General features: G+C 36.7%; 1 protein-coding gene across 1 annotated transcript in view; it reads right to left on the bottom strand.

The window, feature by feature from the left end:
* Positions 1 to 1018: 1018 nt before the first annotated feature.
* LOC109100954 (collagen alpha-1(XIX) chain-like) overlaps positions 1019 to 19274 on the bottom strand; it is a 31522-nt gene continuing 13266 nt past the window's right edge. The window contains exons 12-15 of the mRNA XM_042769607.1: positions 16825 to 16934; positions 12813 to 12963; positions 2704 to 2786; positions 1019 to 1133 (exon numbers count right to left, since the gene is read on the bottom strand). Coding sequence (XP_042625541.1) covers positions 1019 to 1133; positions 2704 to 2786; positions 12813 to 12963; positions 16825 to 16934 — 459 coding nt within the window. The remainder of the gene's footprint in view (positions 1134 to 2703; positions 2787 to 12812; positions 12964 to 16824; positions 16935 to 19274) is intronic.

The following is a 19274-nucleotide window of genomic DNA, read 5'->3' as shown; positions in this document are numbered from 1 at the left end:
CTGCTACCACTTTTAAAATTTGGGATTCAAAATCTATATAACATGGAACAAAAATTTTCCGATTTTGAAATACAAACAAAGACTAAATAAACAGGAAACAACTAAGAGATCTTCTCTATTTAATTTGCCTTTTTAATTTTTTTTTCACATTTCAAAATTACATAATTTGCAACTAAATTATTTTGACTATATTTATAATTATTAAATAAATATAATAATATACTACATACATACTAATGAAAATTATTTATATTTTACATTATTATTTTAATTATTATGAATTTTTTAAATTTAAATATACATTTTTTTATTTTATGGGTTTTTTTGTTCTTTCCCCCCCCCCCACTAGTGGTTTCAGATGTTTTCATTCTTTATACACACACACACACACACACACACACACACACACACACACACACACACACACACACACACAAGTGCATCTGAGGTGATCAACATGACATTAACTCCCTTTACAAGCAATATTCCTCCCATAGGGCTGGAAAGTACACTTCTTTTTTATATATAATTTTTTATTATTAATTGATTTTTTAAAGATTACATTTTCTGTTATTTACATTAACTTAATATTTGTTAACATACTCATTTTCTATTTTAGATTGCATAGCGCCATCACAATTTAATTAAAACTCAGACTTCTCAACATCATGACGAAAATAAGCAAATGTAAATTCTCATTTTTCACCTGCATTCGCCTTGACCGTGCCGCCTCTGCTAAACCGTCCGGTGTGTGATTAGTGTAATGATGAGATTTGAATTCTCATGTCATACTCACAAAACTTGGGAAATGAGTAAATGCATTGGTCACAAGTATGGGAAATGAAACCGAGATAAATGATGAAATGACATCATAGTAATGGGCTGCTCTGTGGGGAAGAAGTTTGCGTGTGTCTTCTCCTCCGGCAGGGATCCTACGTTGTTTTAATAGGATTTAATCCGTACATGTGAGATGAGCTGGTTCACTGGTTTCCAGGTTTGATGTGGATGTGTCAGATTTCTACCCATCCCGTCTGGTGTATGGACGGAAGCAGTCACTGGGGTTACATCTTCCCTCTGGACCTTGGGAACCCGGGGGCCCTTGGGGACCCTGGAATCCTATTCCGGGTGTGAACCTATAGACGAATCAAGAACAAACAGTAAAAACCAGAATAAACCAGAAATGTTAGATGTGAAAACATGATACTGAGATGGAGTTGCTAGTATTCTGGTGATTCTGGTGTTAAGTATGTTTGAGAAGTAATTATAATGATAATAATGTTTGCCTTTGTAAATATTGTTATTTAAAGGCACTTTTACCAAAGAGTGATCATGACAGAACAGTGCAGTATATAAACTCAATAAAACTTTTTTTATGTACGGGCTTGTTACCCTTTAACTGCAAAGGATGAGAGGAAGAAGAAAGTTAACAGTGTTGCCGTTGTTTGCAATTTATAAAGAAACCCCCAGTTAAAGTCTCTTTTGTATTTTTGCATTTAAAGAACAATCAGTGAGCACTTTTGTACCTCAATAAAAGAGGCGTTTTCATTAAAGAATGTCATAGTCATTAGTTTAGTTTGGTACCATTATCTGCTTGTGCTTTTAGAAAGTAAAAACAATAAAGCACCCAAATGAAAAAACTGTGCTGCTCTCTGTGTGTTGCAGATTTTCAAGAGCGTGCAAAATGTAAAAAAAAAATGGCCACCAAAGAAATGTATTTACAAGCTCCGAGGGCCGTTTCTAGACCCTGGCAAAAAAACAAAAAGCAACATTTTCTACTGTTCTACATGAGGTTGATCTAAAAACACATGCTATTATATAACAGATAATATACCTCTCACTCTTAAAAGCAATAACCAACAAGAAGATCATTTTTTTTATTATTATCTCTACTCATTACGTGGTGTCATGGCTCATGTATTAAAATAATATTCGGGTTAAATACATCTTAAGGTCCATTGGCAGCATCTGAGGCATACTGCCCCAAAATAATTCAATTTATCCCTCATTTTGTAAAAAACAAAATATGCTCTTCTATGGAAACCTACAGGGAAAGACGCCATTAAAAGTTTAGAGCAAAAATACAAAAGACTACACAGTCAAAATGTTTGGGGTCTGTAAAATATTTTGAAAGAAGAAAGATTTTTTGGATGTTTTTGAAAGACGTCTCTTATGCTCACCAAGGCTGCATTTATTTGATTAAAAATACAGTAAAAACTGTAATATTGTGAAATATTTTGAGCATTTAAAAAAGGTGTGTTTTTTTTCTTCTTTGGCATTTTTATTTTAAAATTTTAATTTATTCCTGTGATGGCAGAGCTGAAATTTTCAGTCTTCATTGTGTCACATGATCCTTCAGAAATGAAGTGATTTTGTGGGAAACCGATAAAAAAGTAGTTTCAGGATTCTTTGATGAATAAAGTTGAAAGAGCAATGTTTTTTGAAATATAAATCTTTTGTGTTTTACTGTCACATTTATCAATTTTAATGTGTCCATGTTGAATAAAAATTAATTTGTTTTTTTTAATAAAATCTTATTGACCTCAAACCTTTAAATGGTAGTATAAATGAATTTATTCAAAACAAATATTTAGAACTGAATCTCATTTCATTTTCTGTGGTAAATAAAAGACCGTCACAGATAGATAGAGTCAACAAAACTTTGCAATGTTGATCCAGAATACTTTACAAAATTGAGTTGTGTACCTGGGGGGCAGTGGGGCCTGGAGGTCCTGGGAAGTCCCCAACCCCCATTTGACCCCCGTTCCCCTTTCTGCCCCTCGATATCCCTGCAGGGGTAAAATCACACAAAAAAACACAATGTGAGATATGGGGCCCAGAACAAATACAGTATTATCCTTCATTAATCTATGCCGATGGGACTTATTGTTCGGAAGGGAGAGAGTGATGGTCATTTGTGATAATTTACTTACAATTCTTTGTACTGTATTCCATCTGAACCATCTTTCACTAACAGGCAGTATTTACCCATCACTACACTAAGTTGGTAAAATTAATAATCATTGAAATACGTAATCTGAACAGATTAGCTGAGAACCTAATTTTCCAAATTATTCATCTTCCTAGATTCAGATGATCTCTGGACTACTAGAGGAGATTAAACGCCATTTCGGCAGAAAAGGTGTGTGACCTTCCAAAAAAAGTACATAGTGGGATGCTACATAGCCCCGGGATCTGCGGGTTATTGGCAACTAGGCTCTCAGAGTATCGCTTCAGAAACTGCACGCTATCCAAATCTGCTGTATTGAACACACACTTGGGTCGACAGATCCTTCAGAACTCAGAAGTTTTTGTAAGGCCTTCAAGAGTAAATAAGACAAAGCCATCAGAAACAACCTATTCTTGCACGGTCAACACGCTTTCAAAGTATTTAAGGAGCACCATAAATGCTGCCAGTGCTGGACGGCCAGGCATGTCACTTCGCAGGCGCAGCAGGCATCAGCGAACAAATAAAAAACACATTAGCGGAAGTCTGATCGCTTGGTTGCGTCTTGTTCACTCAACACAACACTCACATCACTCGGGACGTCCGTAAAAAAAACATTGGTTGAGATACTCATCTTTATAAGGGTGCATGCAGCAAAACTTATCGCCTCCAGTCCAAATACACATGCATTATGTTGGAGTGGTCGGCGTCCTCTGGAGGCAGCACCTAGAAGTCTAAACCCTGAAAGAGGAACACTGTAGAGATAGAGATTTACTTAATGAATAAAGAAAAATACCCAAGAGATGCCAAATAATGCAGTAATCATCATTGTCAAACCAGGTAGCCAATTTAGTTAACAGTGTGCAACGTTACACAATCAACACACACAATAACCTAATTAAACTAAAGTGGCCAGTTCCCGGACATCGCTCAGTAAGGCTATTCAGCGTCCAATTGGCAAAAATCACTTCCACTGGATAAGGACGGGAACTACCTGGGCATTAATGCGTTCTTTTCTCGTCTTCACATCAGTATGGTTCATCCGGTGGCCGCTCACACAATCATGCATTACGCACCTGCTCCCCGCCCTGTCCTCTGCCTCTTTGCCTTGCCGGGGAGTCATACTGGCTAACAGTTATAACGGGAAAAAGGAAAAAAAAAAAATAGCGGCAGGGGGGAGCTTGCAATACAATAACTTGCGAAACGGCAGTCCTTGTAGCAACCATCTACAAACTCTGTCATCCCTTTCTAAGATCTCACATTTAAAGAATCGATTCCTGTTCATACTCAGAAAGAAAAAAACTTGTGTCTGAAAGAAAAAAATGAAATGGAAAAAATGAAAGATTGATATAGAAATATATTTACATTTAATTAATCTTAAAAATGGCGTTCGTATTTCCATAAGATTTGCAGATTTTTGCTCATATAAAACCAGCAGAGTAAATGTAAATCAATTTCTAAAAAGCTCAAAAAAACGTGTATGAGATTATTAAAAAAAAAAAACTTGGCACATTTTCTCTGCATTTAAAAAGTATAAACTGCACACTCAGTAATAAGTATAATTGGGTATGTTCTTTGCATGCAGGAAAATACAGCTTAAAATATGAAATTAGATACATTTTAATGAAACCAAGTTAGAAGGATATTTCATCGCCCTAGGAGCTTAAAAAGAAAAAAAAAAGGTTATCCCAAAAAAAAAATTGTTATACAAAAGCATGGCTGATTACACTTCAGCTTTGTAAAACAGTTCCTTTGTCATAAGTAGTTTTAGAATGTTATGCTGTTATAGGACTCTCAAATTGCCTGAACCATTACATATGCGGTTCATGTGCACAAGTCCCCCATTTAAGAAACAATATCAAACAACAACGTTTACTATAACCGCAAGAAAAACTCACCCTGAGTAGAATTAAATTACTCAGACATGGTAAAGTGTACACCAAAATTACGGAGATACTTTTTCTCCCTAACTATAAACATTTTTTGCATTTTATGTGAAAAAAGGTGGCCAAATGTGAGGAATTCTGAAAGAGGGACAGACTCCAGTGAAGGATGGCGCAAAATAATGAGGAAATATTTACCCCGCATCTTTATCATCAACATATGGAAGCCCGTTTCTGCCCACTGGATAAAAAAATAAAAAAAGGGGTATGTTGCGACTTTTATCTCACAATTTTCTTGTACTTTTTTTTGTCTCATCAATACGCATGAATACAGAACTCGCAATTCTTATTTTTTTCTCAGAATTGCGTTAATACAAACTCACAATTCTGAATTTTGTAAAGGTCTCAGAATTGCGTAATACAAACTCGCAAATTCTTATTTTTTTCTCAATTTGCGGAAGACACCGCACTCCACAATTCTTATTTTTTTCTCAGAATTGCGTAATACAAACTTGCAATTGCGAGTTAAGAAGTCATAACTGCGTGATAAAAAAATGCAACTGCAGACATAAAGTCTTGCAGTTCTCTTGAGAAATAAAGTTCCGAACTGCAAGAGGAGTTCTGAGAAATGAAGTCCAGAACGCGAGATATAATTTATGGATTTATAAGTTAGAATTGTGTGATAAAACACACAATTTGCAAAGTTATAAAGTCAGAATTGTGAAATAAGAAACTCGCAATTCCTGAGAACATATCAGCACATGACGCCCCCCCCCCCCCCTTCCCTCAAATTGGACTTCAAACTCAGCAATTGCGAGTTTATATCACACAATTTCTGAAAAAAAAAGAAAAATTTAATAAAAAAAAAGTCCAGATTTGTGAGAAAAAAAAAAATCAAACAATGGCCCGGACAAAAATGCGAAAAAAAATTGACTCTTTATAAAACTCGCAATTGACGCGAGTTTATAATCTCACACATTTCTGTGAACAAAAAGAAAAAAAAAAAGTCAGAATTGCGAGTTTTTATCTAGCAGTTGTGCTAACTTTATTCCCTTTATATCTCGCAATTCTGACTTTATAACTCGCAATTGCGTGTTTATATCTATTCGCAATTCTGACTTTATAACTCGCAATTGCGTGTTTATATCACGCAATTCTGACTTGGCGAAAACGGGCTTCCATATCAATATCAACTTTGGCATAAAAAAAAAAAGACTACTGAATTTCTGATTTAGCAGGAGGTTGTAATTTTCTCCTCGCCCTGGATTTGTGCCTATAGAAAAAAACGTTCCTCTCCAGCAATCTCCAAAGCACAGTCCAGAGTAAAAAGTGGCAACACAACACAAGTCGTGAGCAGCCGTACACAACAAAGTGATACCAATTGCAAAGCTTTTCTGTTAAAAATGCTATCAACACAACCTGAATATCAATAATACAATCTTCACAAACATAACATAAATGCAAACACACTCAAAGTACGTATTTTTTCTTTGCCATGGACCAGCAACTTATTAGAGTTTCAAATGTACACAACATAGTGTTATAGCTTGAAAAACATCATGTCCCTAATGGTTAAGGGTCCTTAAGAACTCAGATGGAAGAAGCAGAATTGAACTGGTCAAGTCATTATTGTATAAGAAAACGCTAGAGGAGCACAGTACGTTAGTTGCCAGTCTTTGATGAAATCTTCAGAGTTGCTTATTTTTCTCACTCCCCTTCAGTTTTTTTTGCCTGGGCTTAATCCAACAAGTGAGATATTGGCTGCTTTTTGCTTTTTTCCATCTGCTCACTTCTTCTCTTTATACTTTTCTTGCTCTCACAAGTCTGTCCAGGATGATATTACATTCTCCTATTTCTGGGTCGGTTCTTCATCCGTCTTCATATTTCCCGCCAGTTCTCGCTCGCGGCACCATATGGCCACTTTGGTCACGCAGCTATCTGCTTTCTCTTTCTTGTTCTGACAGAAGCTAGCAAGATTCCTGTGAACCCCTTACACCCGATTATCGTCACAGTCAACAGGCATTTTTTTTGCATGCCTTTAGTTTGACACTGTCATGCCTCATTTTCTAGTTTTCTGAGACCTAGATTATCTTTAGGGTGGGTGCGCATACGTGCCAGTCCCCGGCTGGGACTAGTGTCCGCCCCGACCATGTTTTCAGGTGCGTTCTCACATTTCAGATTAAAATACATTAGAAAATTAAGATTTTATTTCTTTTTAAGACATTACAATCAGTTGTAGTTTCATTCTTTACCTTTGAAATGTAACGGCTTTTCTGCAAGTTGAACCGAACAGCTTGGAAGGAGCAAATTGCAAGGTCAGCGAAATATTAAACCGTGATGACGGTATGAGGCGCTCGGCCAACGGGACTTTTCCGAGGAACGACAACAGCCGAAAACATGCTTCGGGGCGTGTCCGCAGGACTGGCACGCAAGGACCACCCCTAGATTACTATCTGAACTTGAGGGGTTCTAAGCATGACTCGGGGCCAAAAGCAGCCAAAAATGACCTCAACCTGGCTCAGTTCAGCGTAATTCACTCAACTAATCTAGAGGAGCAACTGACGCAGTAAATCTAACTAAAAATACATACACATAAACACACTATTTTCCACAAAAAGAGGAGAGTGAAAAAAACTGGAATCCTTGAGAAGCAAGCAAAAAAAATTAGCTTTAATACTGCCGGCGTGAAACAGATGAGGTCAATAAAAAAAAACCAGTCTTGTGCAATCTGGTTTGTTTGTATGTGTTGTAGAACAGAGCACCATTGTAGGTAAGCAGTGTAAAAGATGGTCCATAACCATGTTTAGTCTTTTGGTCGTTTTGGCTCCTACCTTGGAAGGACGCTGGCTCTCCTGGCTGTCCTGGGTGGGGTCCTGTGGGAGCCATCATAACCGGGTGGCCCTGGAGGGCCCTTTTGTCGACGCCCTGCGACGCACCTAATATAGTCTGGATGCCTGGTTATGTCTTCTGTAGCGAGGAGTTAACTGTCTGTCGAAAACCTCTCTCCCCTAGGAAAAAAGCCTGCTTCTGAATCTGCCCCATTACATTACTACTGCATTATATTATTATAAAGTCATAGAACAGCAGCTGTAGTTAACAAAATTTCAATTTGTCCCTCAGTCTTGTAAAAAAAAAAAAAAAAAAAAAAAAAAAAGTAAATAAAAATAAAAAAAAAAAAAAAAAAAAAAAGTAAAAATATCTAAAATAAAATATAAAACTCAAAACAGTTTTTACAGTAAAAAAAAATAAATCTGGTCGTTTTTGGCTCAATTTGTAATAAATAAATAAATAAAATAAAAATTTAAATAAAATTAAAAATTTTAAAAATTAAAAATTATAAAAGTTTTTTACTAACCTGTTCAAATTTTTTGAGCTCCTGCTCTGCGTATTTAACAAAAAAGCTCTAAAATTTGACAGATACTGTTAATTGTTTGACAGCGTAAGATTTTTTTTTTTTAATATCCATATGAAAAAAATATAAAAAAGAGGAGAATCTAAGAATTTATATTTATATTGTGATTATATGTAAAAAAAAAACCAGTAGAAAAGACAAAAAGAACATAGAACAAAACACAAAACCATGAGAAACCAGACAAGCGCCAAAGAACTAGAACAGTTCATTAACAAACAAAGTCCTCAATTTGTAAAAAAAAAAAGAAAAACTTAATTAAAAACAATTAAAAAAATTGAAAAAAAAAAAATACAAAATATACAATGAATAATAATTAATAACAACAATAAAGGGGCAGAACGGGAAAAAATCTAATTGCTCTTTCTCCGGGTTGCGGACAATAAACACACAAGCTGTCCACTTAACATAGGTATAACAAGTCGATCAAAACACTTTATCCTAACTTGTCCTGTCATAAAACACAGCAAAAACACCCACACATCGGAACACACACGTAAGACACACATAACACACACACTACAAATGAGAACTGAAAGATGCTTTTTTTCAAAAAAAAAAAAAACCTCAGTATACTGGGGGCTATTCCCGCTCAACACACAGAAAAACACCTCAGTAGCACGCAGCACAGGATGCTCAGTACCTTGCAGAAGAGTAATCATTCACCAGCCACTCGTAATACTTCATGGTCTCGGATGAATGTTTTATATTTCTCCAAGGCAGCTGTATCTCCCTGCAAAAAGAAATGGAAAGCGGAAAAGGGAAAAAAGAAGAAGGCAGAAAAGGAAATAACAAACATCAGCACGAACAATGATTTGCAGATTAAAAGTGCAGCTACAAATGGGCGCAGGCAACTTCATGTTTTATTCATGCTAAGAAATGGAGTTTTTTTCTCAGAGATAAAGGATAAAGGGATGGATTGACAACATAATGGTGGTGAATTCACCATCTCTCCTCAACAAGCATCCTTGCTCTTCTGTGTGTTCATACTTATCACTACTCTGCCCACAGGAGGAGGCCTGACTGTAAGTTTGCAAGAACATCTCGCAGGAAAACAAACAGCTTCCTGTCCCAATCAAAAAGAGTACATATCATTTCGCAGTTGCAGGTAAGGTTTTTTTAAAGTGGCCCTTTCTGTCAAACGCTCAGAGGCCCCTGCGAAGCTCTGTGCCTCGGGTTGCATGCACAGCATCTTCACCTGAACGCTTGTGGTAATGCATATTCAGGGTGTGGAAATTCAGCAATCAGTCTAAAAGCCCTATAACATGACTTTGTGTCGGGCTTCAACATATACCTAATAACACAAGCGTTCAAAACACCACTTTGACATCCACATGAAAAGCTTTTCAGACAGTGTCATCGGAACATACAAAAAGGGCGACTTTACAAGGTTTGCCTAGGTAGCAGCAAAGTGCAAAATGTACAGAAAAAGTGAAAGCGAATGACTGCATGTATTCAAACTTGAAACAAGAAGTCCTTACAGTTGCTTTGAGATGGTCTTGGTGAGTCTGCCTCATTTTCTCTCTCATAAACACAAAAAACTTTGAGGAAGTTTGTGATGTTTGATTCCATGACCATAAAAAGTACTTTTGGCAGTCAAGATCTTTTTAATGAATTAAAATTATCCAGTTCACACAAATTTTCAAGACGTCAAAATAGTCATCTGTTCCTCATAGAAAAGCCTGTTTGGTACATGACTTTTTAAAAGTTGGCGTATTGGAAAGATTATTTAAAAAAAAATTAAAGGATACTCTTATGCTTTACCAAGCCCTGCATTTATTTATTCAAAAATACCAGTTAAAAACAATAATATCTTATGAAAAATTACTGCAATTTAAAACAACTGTTTTCTATTTTAATATATATGAAAAAGTAATTTATTATTCATGTGATGGTAAAGCTGAATTTTCAGCATCACTAACTACTCCAGTCTTCAAGTGTCACATGATCCTTCAGAAATCATTTCTAACGATGGCTGATTTGCTGCTCAAGAAAACATTTATTCTCCGTGCTTGCTAAACGCACAAAACAGTTGTGCTGGCCTAAATATTTTCAGGAGATCCTTGATGAATAAAAAAGTTTTTAAAAAGAAACAGCAGTTTTATTTATTTGAAATAAAACTCTCTTTTTGTAACATTACAAATTTTGACCACATTTAAATGCCATCCTTGCTGAAAAAAAAAAAAAAAACGGTATTAATTTCTCGTTTTAAAAAAATAAAAATATTTTACTACCTAAACCCGAAATTCGTTTTGAATGTGGAAGTGTATAAACCTCAGGGTTTTTCTTTTTGTTTTTTTCATTTTGCAATTTTTTGGGCTTGAAATATCCCTTTTAATCTCTCTCAATCCATAAAAAAAACTGTCCATCCTTCAAAATGTCAAAGAAATCTAAGGATAGTTCACCCCAAACAGTTGATAGTAGCCATTCACTTCCATAGTATTGAAAAAAATGGAAAAGCGAAAGCGCTATCATCATCAACTGTTTGGTTACCCAAAAATCCTCAAAATATCACCATTTGTGTTTCGACAGGCAAAAGAAACTCATAGGTTTCAGGTTTGGAACAACTTTGAAGGTTAAATAAATGATGAAGAATGTTCATTGTTGGGATTTTATGGGTGTGAAATATCCCCTTTACATGTTCTTTGTTAGGGCTGCTGCTGGTGTGGTTAGTAGACCGTGGAGTTCGTAGAGCTCCCATCCCCCGCGACACACACAATACCACTCCTAATGGTCCCCTGAGTGACACAGTTGTGAGTTTGTTTGATTGGGAGAGAGAGTGTTGGATAGGCCTCCGCACTGCGGGCGGCGGTCATTTATTGCGCGCAGCTTGCACTTTTCAGAGTGCTGATGGGTTTGTGAACATGTGTGCGGTAATTATTGTTATGTCATGAGCTACTAATTATTTATTCTGGAGTGCTTCACACATGTGTTAATGCACAACAAAGCAATCAATGACGGTTGCACCCCTCTGAATAGCGTGGGGGCGACTAATGGCGGTTATGGATTCGTGCTGGGGGCCAGGAGGACCTGGTGCAGATTGGTAGAAAGCCAGCAAGCTGGATCATTACTGAGGTCAAGATGTGCTCTCCACCTCCAGAGGAGTATGCGGGTCACTGTAATCTGGAAACGGTTTCACGTTTGACAGTAGGTTTTTATTGCTAGAGGTTATCGAAGTGGCTGTATCAGTTGATTGTAGTGGGATGTGTTCATGCTGCTGAAGGCCCTACGGGTTTATTGTGACTGGCTGTTGCCGCTGGCCATAAGCCTCTGAAAATCTGATCTCAAATGGAAAGTACTGTTTGACACTGAATCTGTTTACTTGACACAAAAAAAATTATGCGATGTATCACTTATGTTGCTACAAAATTGCTTCAAACCATCAACTCAAACCATCAACTTCAACCATCAATTGCGAACCAGTGATTTCTGGTTGCTTTATTGCTGTAAATCTCTCTGCGTGATACGGATCGTGTGAATGGTTCTTTAACCCTGTTAAAGCCGGACACTATGAATATATGAAATAATAGTCTTAAAAAATGAAAAAAAAAAAAAAACGCAAAAAAAAAAAAAAAAAAAATATATATATATATATATATATATATATATAAGCCCAAAATACTGAAGTTTTCAACAAATGACAGTATGCCCTACCACAATAAATAAATAATAAATAAATGTTTAAAACAAAAGATAAATATACTTAAAACTGCTCTATTACATTTGATGCATGTATACATCATGATTTTTATAATGTATGAAAATTATTAAAATTCCCAGTCTTAATACTGCAACTAATTATTCAAGTTACTGCCACTATGTATTAAGTTGCCACTTAAGATTTCTTTTAATGTTTTTAAAAGAATAACATTAGGATCACCAAGGCTGCATTTATATGACCAAAAACAAACAAACAAAAAAAAAAAAAAACAGTAAGAAACCAGCACGATATGCCAAATATTATCATAATTTATAATAAACATGTTTTCTATCTTAAATATGATATGGAGAAGAATGTAATTTAGGCAGAGCTGAAATTTTCAGCAGCATTACTCCACTTCAGTGTCACATAGATCCTTCAGAAAATCATAAGATGGAAAAAAAAAATCAATATGCTTCTATTGTGCCCTCATTATTTTCAGTGTTATAATGATTACAATTAAATAATATTTTTGTGGAAAATGAAAACATGAACATTTTCAGGATCTTAAATAGAAAATTCAAAAATACAATAATTTTTTAAGCTAAGTAAAATATTTATGTTACCAAAATAGTTTGTCACTTTTGATCCATTTTTAATGTATGTTTGTTTTGAAGAAATTAAGATTTTTATTCAACAAGATAAACATTTTTTACTGTCACCCCAGACTTTTTGAATATAGTAGTGTATAGTATGTTGGTGTGCCTCAGTATTACCAAGCCACTAAAGAAAGCCAACACACCTCAAATGTTTTCTGATAAGTTTGGTGTGAAGTCTTGAAAATGGAGAGCTTTAAGAACACTGATTTAACAAGTACTATATTATGATCCCATCTACTATGGCAATAGGAAACTGTAGGATTATACACATACCAACAGATTGACATTCCCTGGTGTTGTTAAAGATGCCAGGTTCTCCTTTCTGACTCCAGGCGGCCCCTTGAGGACCAATGACCCCTTCTTTCTCCAGCTTGCCTCTTTCTCCCTGCTTACTCATCTCTTTCTGCCTAGGGAATCCCTGGATCTCCCTGCAGAAACGCAAAGCCGTGAATATAAAATACCCAGAATACAAAACACACACAAGCTGGCTATTATGAGCTGCCATAGCCTTAATTGATAATATAGCATCATGGCCGACATGAATTACATTCAAAAATGCACCAAGTGACAAATAATCAAAGCTTCTAATCGGACTTTGATAGTCATTAATAGAGCAATACATTTTAAATGAGTTTATTTTTGAGTTATTGAGTCATGTTTAATGATATGTCTTCTGATATGATATTTCCCTTTTATAGTGTTGCTAGTCACAACGCAACAAAATGGCTTTCGTGCATGCCTGTTGATTACACAACCAGGGACTCGTTGATTTAAGAACAAGCACGTTTTGAAAGCACCAATAACATATGACTGTACCACCTCCGAAATTGAAAACATGTTTCCTGTTAGAACAGGTGTAATCATGGATATGCAATAAAAATGGATTCTTGATCACAGAAATGTGATTATCACACTGACTCCTTTCAAACATTGTATGTCACTCCATCAAAACAAACTATGAAAAATCTACCCCGTTTCTGCCGTTAATCCTTTTAGTCTAGATACGTAGTGTCGTCCAGGCCGGAGCCTGTGTGGCTCCCTGTGCCGAAAATACAAAGAGAGAGAAATGCAACAAATGAAAGGTTATCTGTCAGGACATACTAAATTAGATATATAACCTTTTTATTTTATAATATATCTATATATATATACATTATATAATATGTATTATACGTAATATAATATATATTATTAAATCCTTATATAAAATCTAGTAAAAGGTTGATAATGTGTCCTAAATATTTATATTGTAATGTCGTATTTATGTTATTTATTTATGTTCTTTTTTTTTATTTTTTTAGAGATTCATTTTTCGAGATTCAGCGAACAACCTGGATGGATCCAAAGCGGTGATTTATCAGATCTAGAGCCAAGAGTCCAGGTACACAATTTTTTTTTTTATTTTTTTGGTCCGATGAAGTTATCACTCATAACATATAGACAGCTAAAACTGCACTATTTGTCATAGCAGCCTCCCAAGCTGCACATAAGTGCCAGAATGCCCGAATTATTTGGCTGCTGTTAATGGGCCCAACTTTTCCAGTTATTCAGTCCGCGAGAGCAGAACAAGAAAAGCTCAGAGGATTTACAAATGAACCATATTTCTCCCCAAACTCAGCACAAAGACCGTGAAACCCCTGGATTCTCTCTTTCTCGTTATACTACTCTCTGCTTCATCTACTCTGAGAGGGCTCTCCAGAGAAAAAAACCTTTCATTGTACTCCAAAACACTCTTGCATTTCTCATCTCCCCTCACTATTTCCTATCCTATCTCTGCCTCCTCTCTCGCATCACGGCTACCCATCTAGCCTCCTCGGGGGAACATCTCTGTATCAAATTTCTACCTGCTGGATTACAGCAGCGCATGCAAAAAAGAAACGCGCACAATCTAGCTTGCGTTTCTAAAGCGGACGGCACTATTTGTGAAATGCATCCTCAACCATCTGCTTTCATACCCCCTCAAACCCCCATCAATGTCGTTCGAATCACTGCTCTCTCCTCCTCTCTATTCTCAAGGCTCCTGCCACGAGGAGGAGTTTAAAGATTAATAAACCGTTGCCAAGCACATTGACAATTGTGTTTCCCTCCAGGCCCCCACTTGCCATTAAAAGAAGACCGAAAAAGTATATGAAACAGAGAGGATCTGTGGTTTTTTAGAAAAACTTCCTAAGCCCCGAGATGCCTGCTGCAACACACTGAAGAGAGAAAATAGCAGCCGATACCGTGAGGAACGTAAAGCATGGGGACAGAGGGGAGAAAAAGAAAAGAAAATAGAGGATGGAAACACCCCGCCCTAAAACACGCAGTCAGTCGTGCCATTTGAGGAAGATGGTAGACGTGAATGAAAGCAAGGAAAATAAGCCCAGTGAACTTCCTACACGGGAGAGGACTCAGCACCCCATTTGAACCTATGACTCATCCAAAGACAGTATTAAGTGGGGAAAGTGTTGAGAGTCTCCGTGGACGAACAAGTACCTCGTTGAAAAAAAAAAAAAAAAAGGTATTAAATCCACTTTCTGCTGCACGTCATGGCTTGCTCAGTTTTGCTTGAGCCAATCAAGTGTAAACCAATTCATAAATGCCAGTTAACTTAAAAAAAAAAAACTGTTTTAATTGAAACTGTTATTTTTACATATCATTATCCTATGATAGTTGTTGTGTCAATCATATTAAATTAGATTGTATTTTTATATTCGGTATATTTATTTTAATAGTTTAATTGATTTTTTTTTTGTTATTTTAGTACCCTCAAGTGAAACTAAACAAAATGATAAGCTTTAAGCCCATGTCACGTTAGCGCGAAATCAAAACACACAAAAAAACACTTGACATTTACAAAATTAGTTAATTTATGATGACCGTTAACATTTGTTTTATTTTCAAGTAACACAATTTTTTGTTTAAATTATTTAAGTTTGAATTTACTATGAATGTTGCAAATAAAGTTTGAAATAAAAAATAACATATAATTACAATATAAAAATTAGATTAAAAACTGTAAAATTAGAAATGGTTGACTAGTCAACTAAGAAAATCAATAAGTACTCAATTCAAAAAAACTTACAAAAAAAGGAAGAAAGATTAAAAATAGCATATAATCAAAATTACTAAAACTACAAAGAAACTGTACAAAATGTGAATCAGACTGAAATCATAAAGATACGCAATGTATTAATAAAAGCCCTGTTCTCTATCAACAATTTAGCAATACCAATAAACACTGATTATTGTCAAACTGGACAGATGGATTGTAGTTACTACATAGTCAAATTAGTCCAGAGGCAAAAACTGGGCACAGATAAACCAAATCGTTAACCCTTTGGTGGTACAATACCCTATATATGCAAATAGATGACTTGTCGGAATATCTGCCACCTCTATCCTCTGTTTGGTTTCTCGCTCACCCAATAAGATCTGCAGCTTAGGGATGCACCGGATTTGTTTTGTGTTTTTTCTTTTTTTTTTTTTGTTACCGATACTGTATCTCTGCATGATCGGGTCGTACGGATAATGAGCCTCTATGTACTCATATACTTTATCCCGTTAACAATGCGCATCACGATATACCAAACGCACAGATACCCACACACATCTTGCACCAGTTTAATAAGTGCCACTATTACAGACAAAGACAACAACACAGACAAGCAGAAACCAATAATTTTTGGTTTGATTGTTTTTCTAATCACGATTTATCGTACCCATTCTACCAAAACTTAGACTAACCCATTAGCAAGCTGAATTTGTTATGACAGGCAGGTTTATCCTCCTGCGTTCTTGTACATATTTATTGACCATCTTCGAATAAACTATAGAGAATAAGCTGTTCTAATATGATGAATGTTGAAGGTTGTCTCTGACATAAAATTTTAGTTTTGACTGTTTCTATGTTAATGTACCAATGAAGCTTAACCAGATAACACTTTATACTTACTATTTTGGTTTCGATGTACCCAATATGTTCGCAAAAATTTTACAAAATGCACGTAAAAAATATTGGTTAGCGGGTAGCGGTATTTTCCACCGCCCAGGGGGGGGGGGCCAAAGTACCAAAAAATAAAAAGGATCGGTATATCGGGCCGAAGGGTACATGAAAAAAGCGGCCCTGGTTATAGGGGCATCCCTGTAATCTGCCAGAGCCCTTAATGGAGGTGAGCTAGGAGCTAGACAGAGCGTGAGAGGGCCTGACGGTTAGAGAGTCAGCCTATGTCCTCGAGGATTAAGCACGGTTACGGTTGGATTGAGTGTGTGCTGGCTTTCCATGTTCTCTATCCACGTGACGGAGGTACGATAAGTGTGGAGTTTGTGTGTTGGAGGCTCTCTGATGTGTCTGCTCACTGCTGTACAGTGCAGAAGTGCGGTTTGTACCCCAGTTCAGGCTCTGCTGTCGATATGCGTTCTGTTGGGGACCAGGCATCAGTGAATGATACCACATGTTTGTTTGACGTGGCAAAGGCTTTCTTCCAAACTACAACAACTGTTTGTATGGGGCCATCTTAACTTAGTGATCGCAGCAGCACTTATTCATGTTTTAACCACAACACTGGCAGGCAATTTTCTCCCCCCCTGGTAGAGGCACTGACGCAGGGAGTCAGTGGTATTATTATTGAAAAACTTTACAAGACTAATCGCTGGGTGTTGCGGTTGTTATTTGCTTGGGAAAGAAAGAAATCGCGAGCTGAGACAGAGATGATACAATGTAGACCCAGCACGGATCTGAGTAAGACCCCACTATCATACTATCCTAACTCGCTCGCGCAAACTATTAGAGCACAAAGTTTCTTACATGCTGCATGTATTTAAAGTAATAGCAGTTCTACTAACGTTATCATATTAGACACACGAGTACAGCTAAAGCCAAAGCTCTCTCATGCATAAACGTATACCAAAACATACAGTTATAGCCTTGAATTCCATTCTTTTCCCGGCTATTCCCTGTGGAGGGAAAACAGAACATTCCCATTAATCTTCGCCAATCAAAGCAACTCTGTATTGATCATAATTTCCATAAATAAATAGAGAGCCACAAGTGAGCCCAATGAGCAGAAAGTGTTGAGATGCTCTTAGAAAACCACTTTCATAATGTTCTTTTAGAGGTTTCACAGAAGTAAAAAAATAGAAGCAGATTTTTCATCTCAGAATATTGAGTGATATAAAGTTGAAGTTGAGCGCCCCACAAAAAATTGCAATTCTGACACATTTTTTTTTTTTTTTGCAATTGTGACGCTATAATGTTGCAAATATGAAAAACTGATCATGAATGGTTTGAGAATCCGATCAATCTATCCATACATCCATTTATCAATTCTATCAATCCATCCATCCATTCATCTATCCATCCATCATCCATCATTCTCAAGGCCTGAACTTCATTTTGGAAAATGGAGGGAATTCCCCCTTTAGGTGGCTCTTATGGGGGGATTTTTTCTTTCGAGCTGGGACGTTAAGTTATTTTTTGGACCATTTTTGGTGAATTAAAAAATATGTCCAAAAAAATTACCTAAACTCCCCCTCCAAATGAACCCCTCCCCCATAAGAGCCCACCTAAAGGGGGAATTCCCCCCATTTTATCAAAATGAAAAATTCAGGCCTTGAGAATGATGGACTGATGGAATGATGGATAGATGTCCAACAGAATGTCTTGTATCATCCGCGCCACAAGGATGCGCTGTGTCCGGATTGATACAGACCCATGCAATCCCAGATGATTCAGCAGAAGAGCATACGCCAGCATACAGTGATATGGAGAGACAGACGGAGGAGGACGCCTAACAAAGGAATTGTTGAACTCGAACATAAAGTCGTTATTTTTGTTTTCTTCGCTTACAAAATCTATTCTTGTCGCTTCATAAACGTTACGGTTTGAACCACTGATGGCAGAGGGACTATTCATGATACTGAGGGGTACGTCTACTGTTCTTGGACCTTGACAGTGTGTAACTTACTTGGCAGTCCAATGGGACATGTCACAAGGCTCCCCGGTTTTCATGTAAAAATATCTTAATTGTGTTCCAAACGCTGAAATCAAAGCTTTTACGGATTGGCACGACATGGGGGGGGGGGGTAAGTGATTATTGACCAAATTTTCATTTTGGCGTGGAATATCCCTTTAATTCTTGTGAAATGCTTTGTTTTATTTTACCAAAATAAATGCCTGTTTCTTTGCTATTTTGCTATCAACTGTAAGTCTACTGCAGTATACACACTTTTTGGTGCTACTATAAATCACATTACAAAGGTAAAATGTGTTCCAAATATTATGTGAACTTGATGTAGTGTCGTTTGTACTTGTAGTTAGTTTAGTGCCCATTGTTCCAGAAAGGTTAAGTGCCAACACTTAGGACTTAAGCTAGATAAACTAGGAATAAATCACAAAATATCACCTGGAAGAAACACGGCATTCCTCAGGGGGGAAAAAATTCTGTGTTATTCAATGGAGGGGGTGCCGAAGGCATTACTGCTGTACGAATACCAAAGCAATTCTTTGAGACCTGTACCAGGCGCTGTTACTCCTTCACTAAGACAGCCAATCAAGCATTTACCTCAGTGACTATACTCATTACAACAGCACACATCAGCCGGGTATACCACACAGCACGCAGAGAAGAATATGAGGAGATTATCTTGTGCGAGGCAAGTGAGATATTACAGCCAAAAACCGTCCTGTGGTTTAATGTGAGAAACAATCTGACACCGAGCTCTGCTTTCCTGCTGCTATATCACACCAAATTTGTGTCCA

This window comes from Cyprinus carpio, chromosome A13 (genome assembly GCF_018340385.1).
Source record: "Cyprinus carpio isolate SPL01 chromosome A13, ASM1834038v1, whole genome shotgun sequence".
Taxonomy (NCBI): domain Eukaryota; kingdom Metazoa; phylum Chordata; class Actinopteri; order Cypriniformes; family Cyprinidae; genus Cyprinus; species Cyprinus carpio.
The sequence above is the reverse complement of the archived record's forward strand: the minus strand, read 5'-3'. Positions and strand labels throughout refer to the sequence as shown.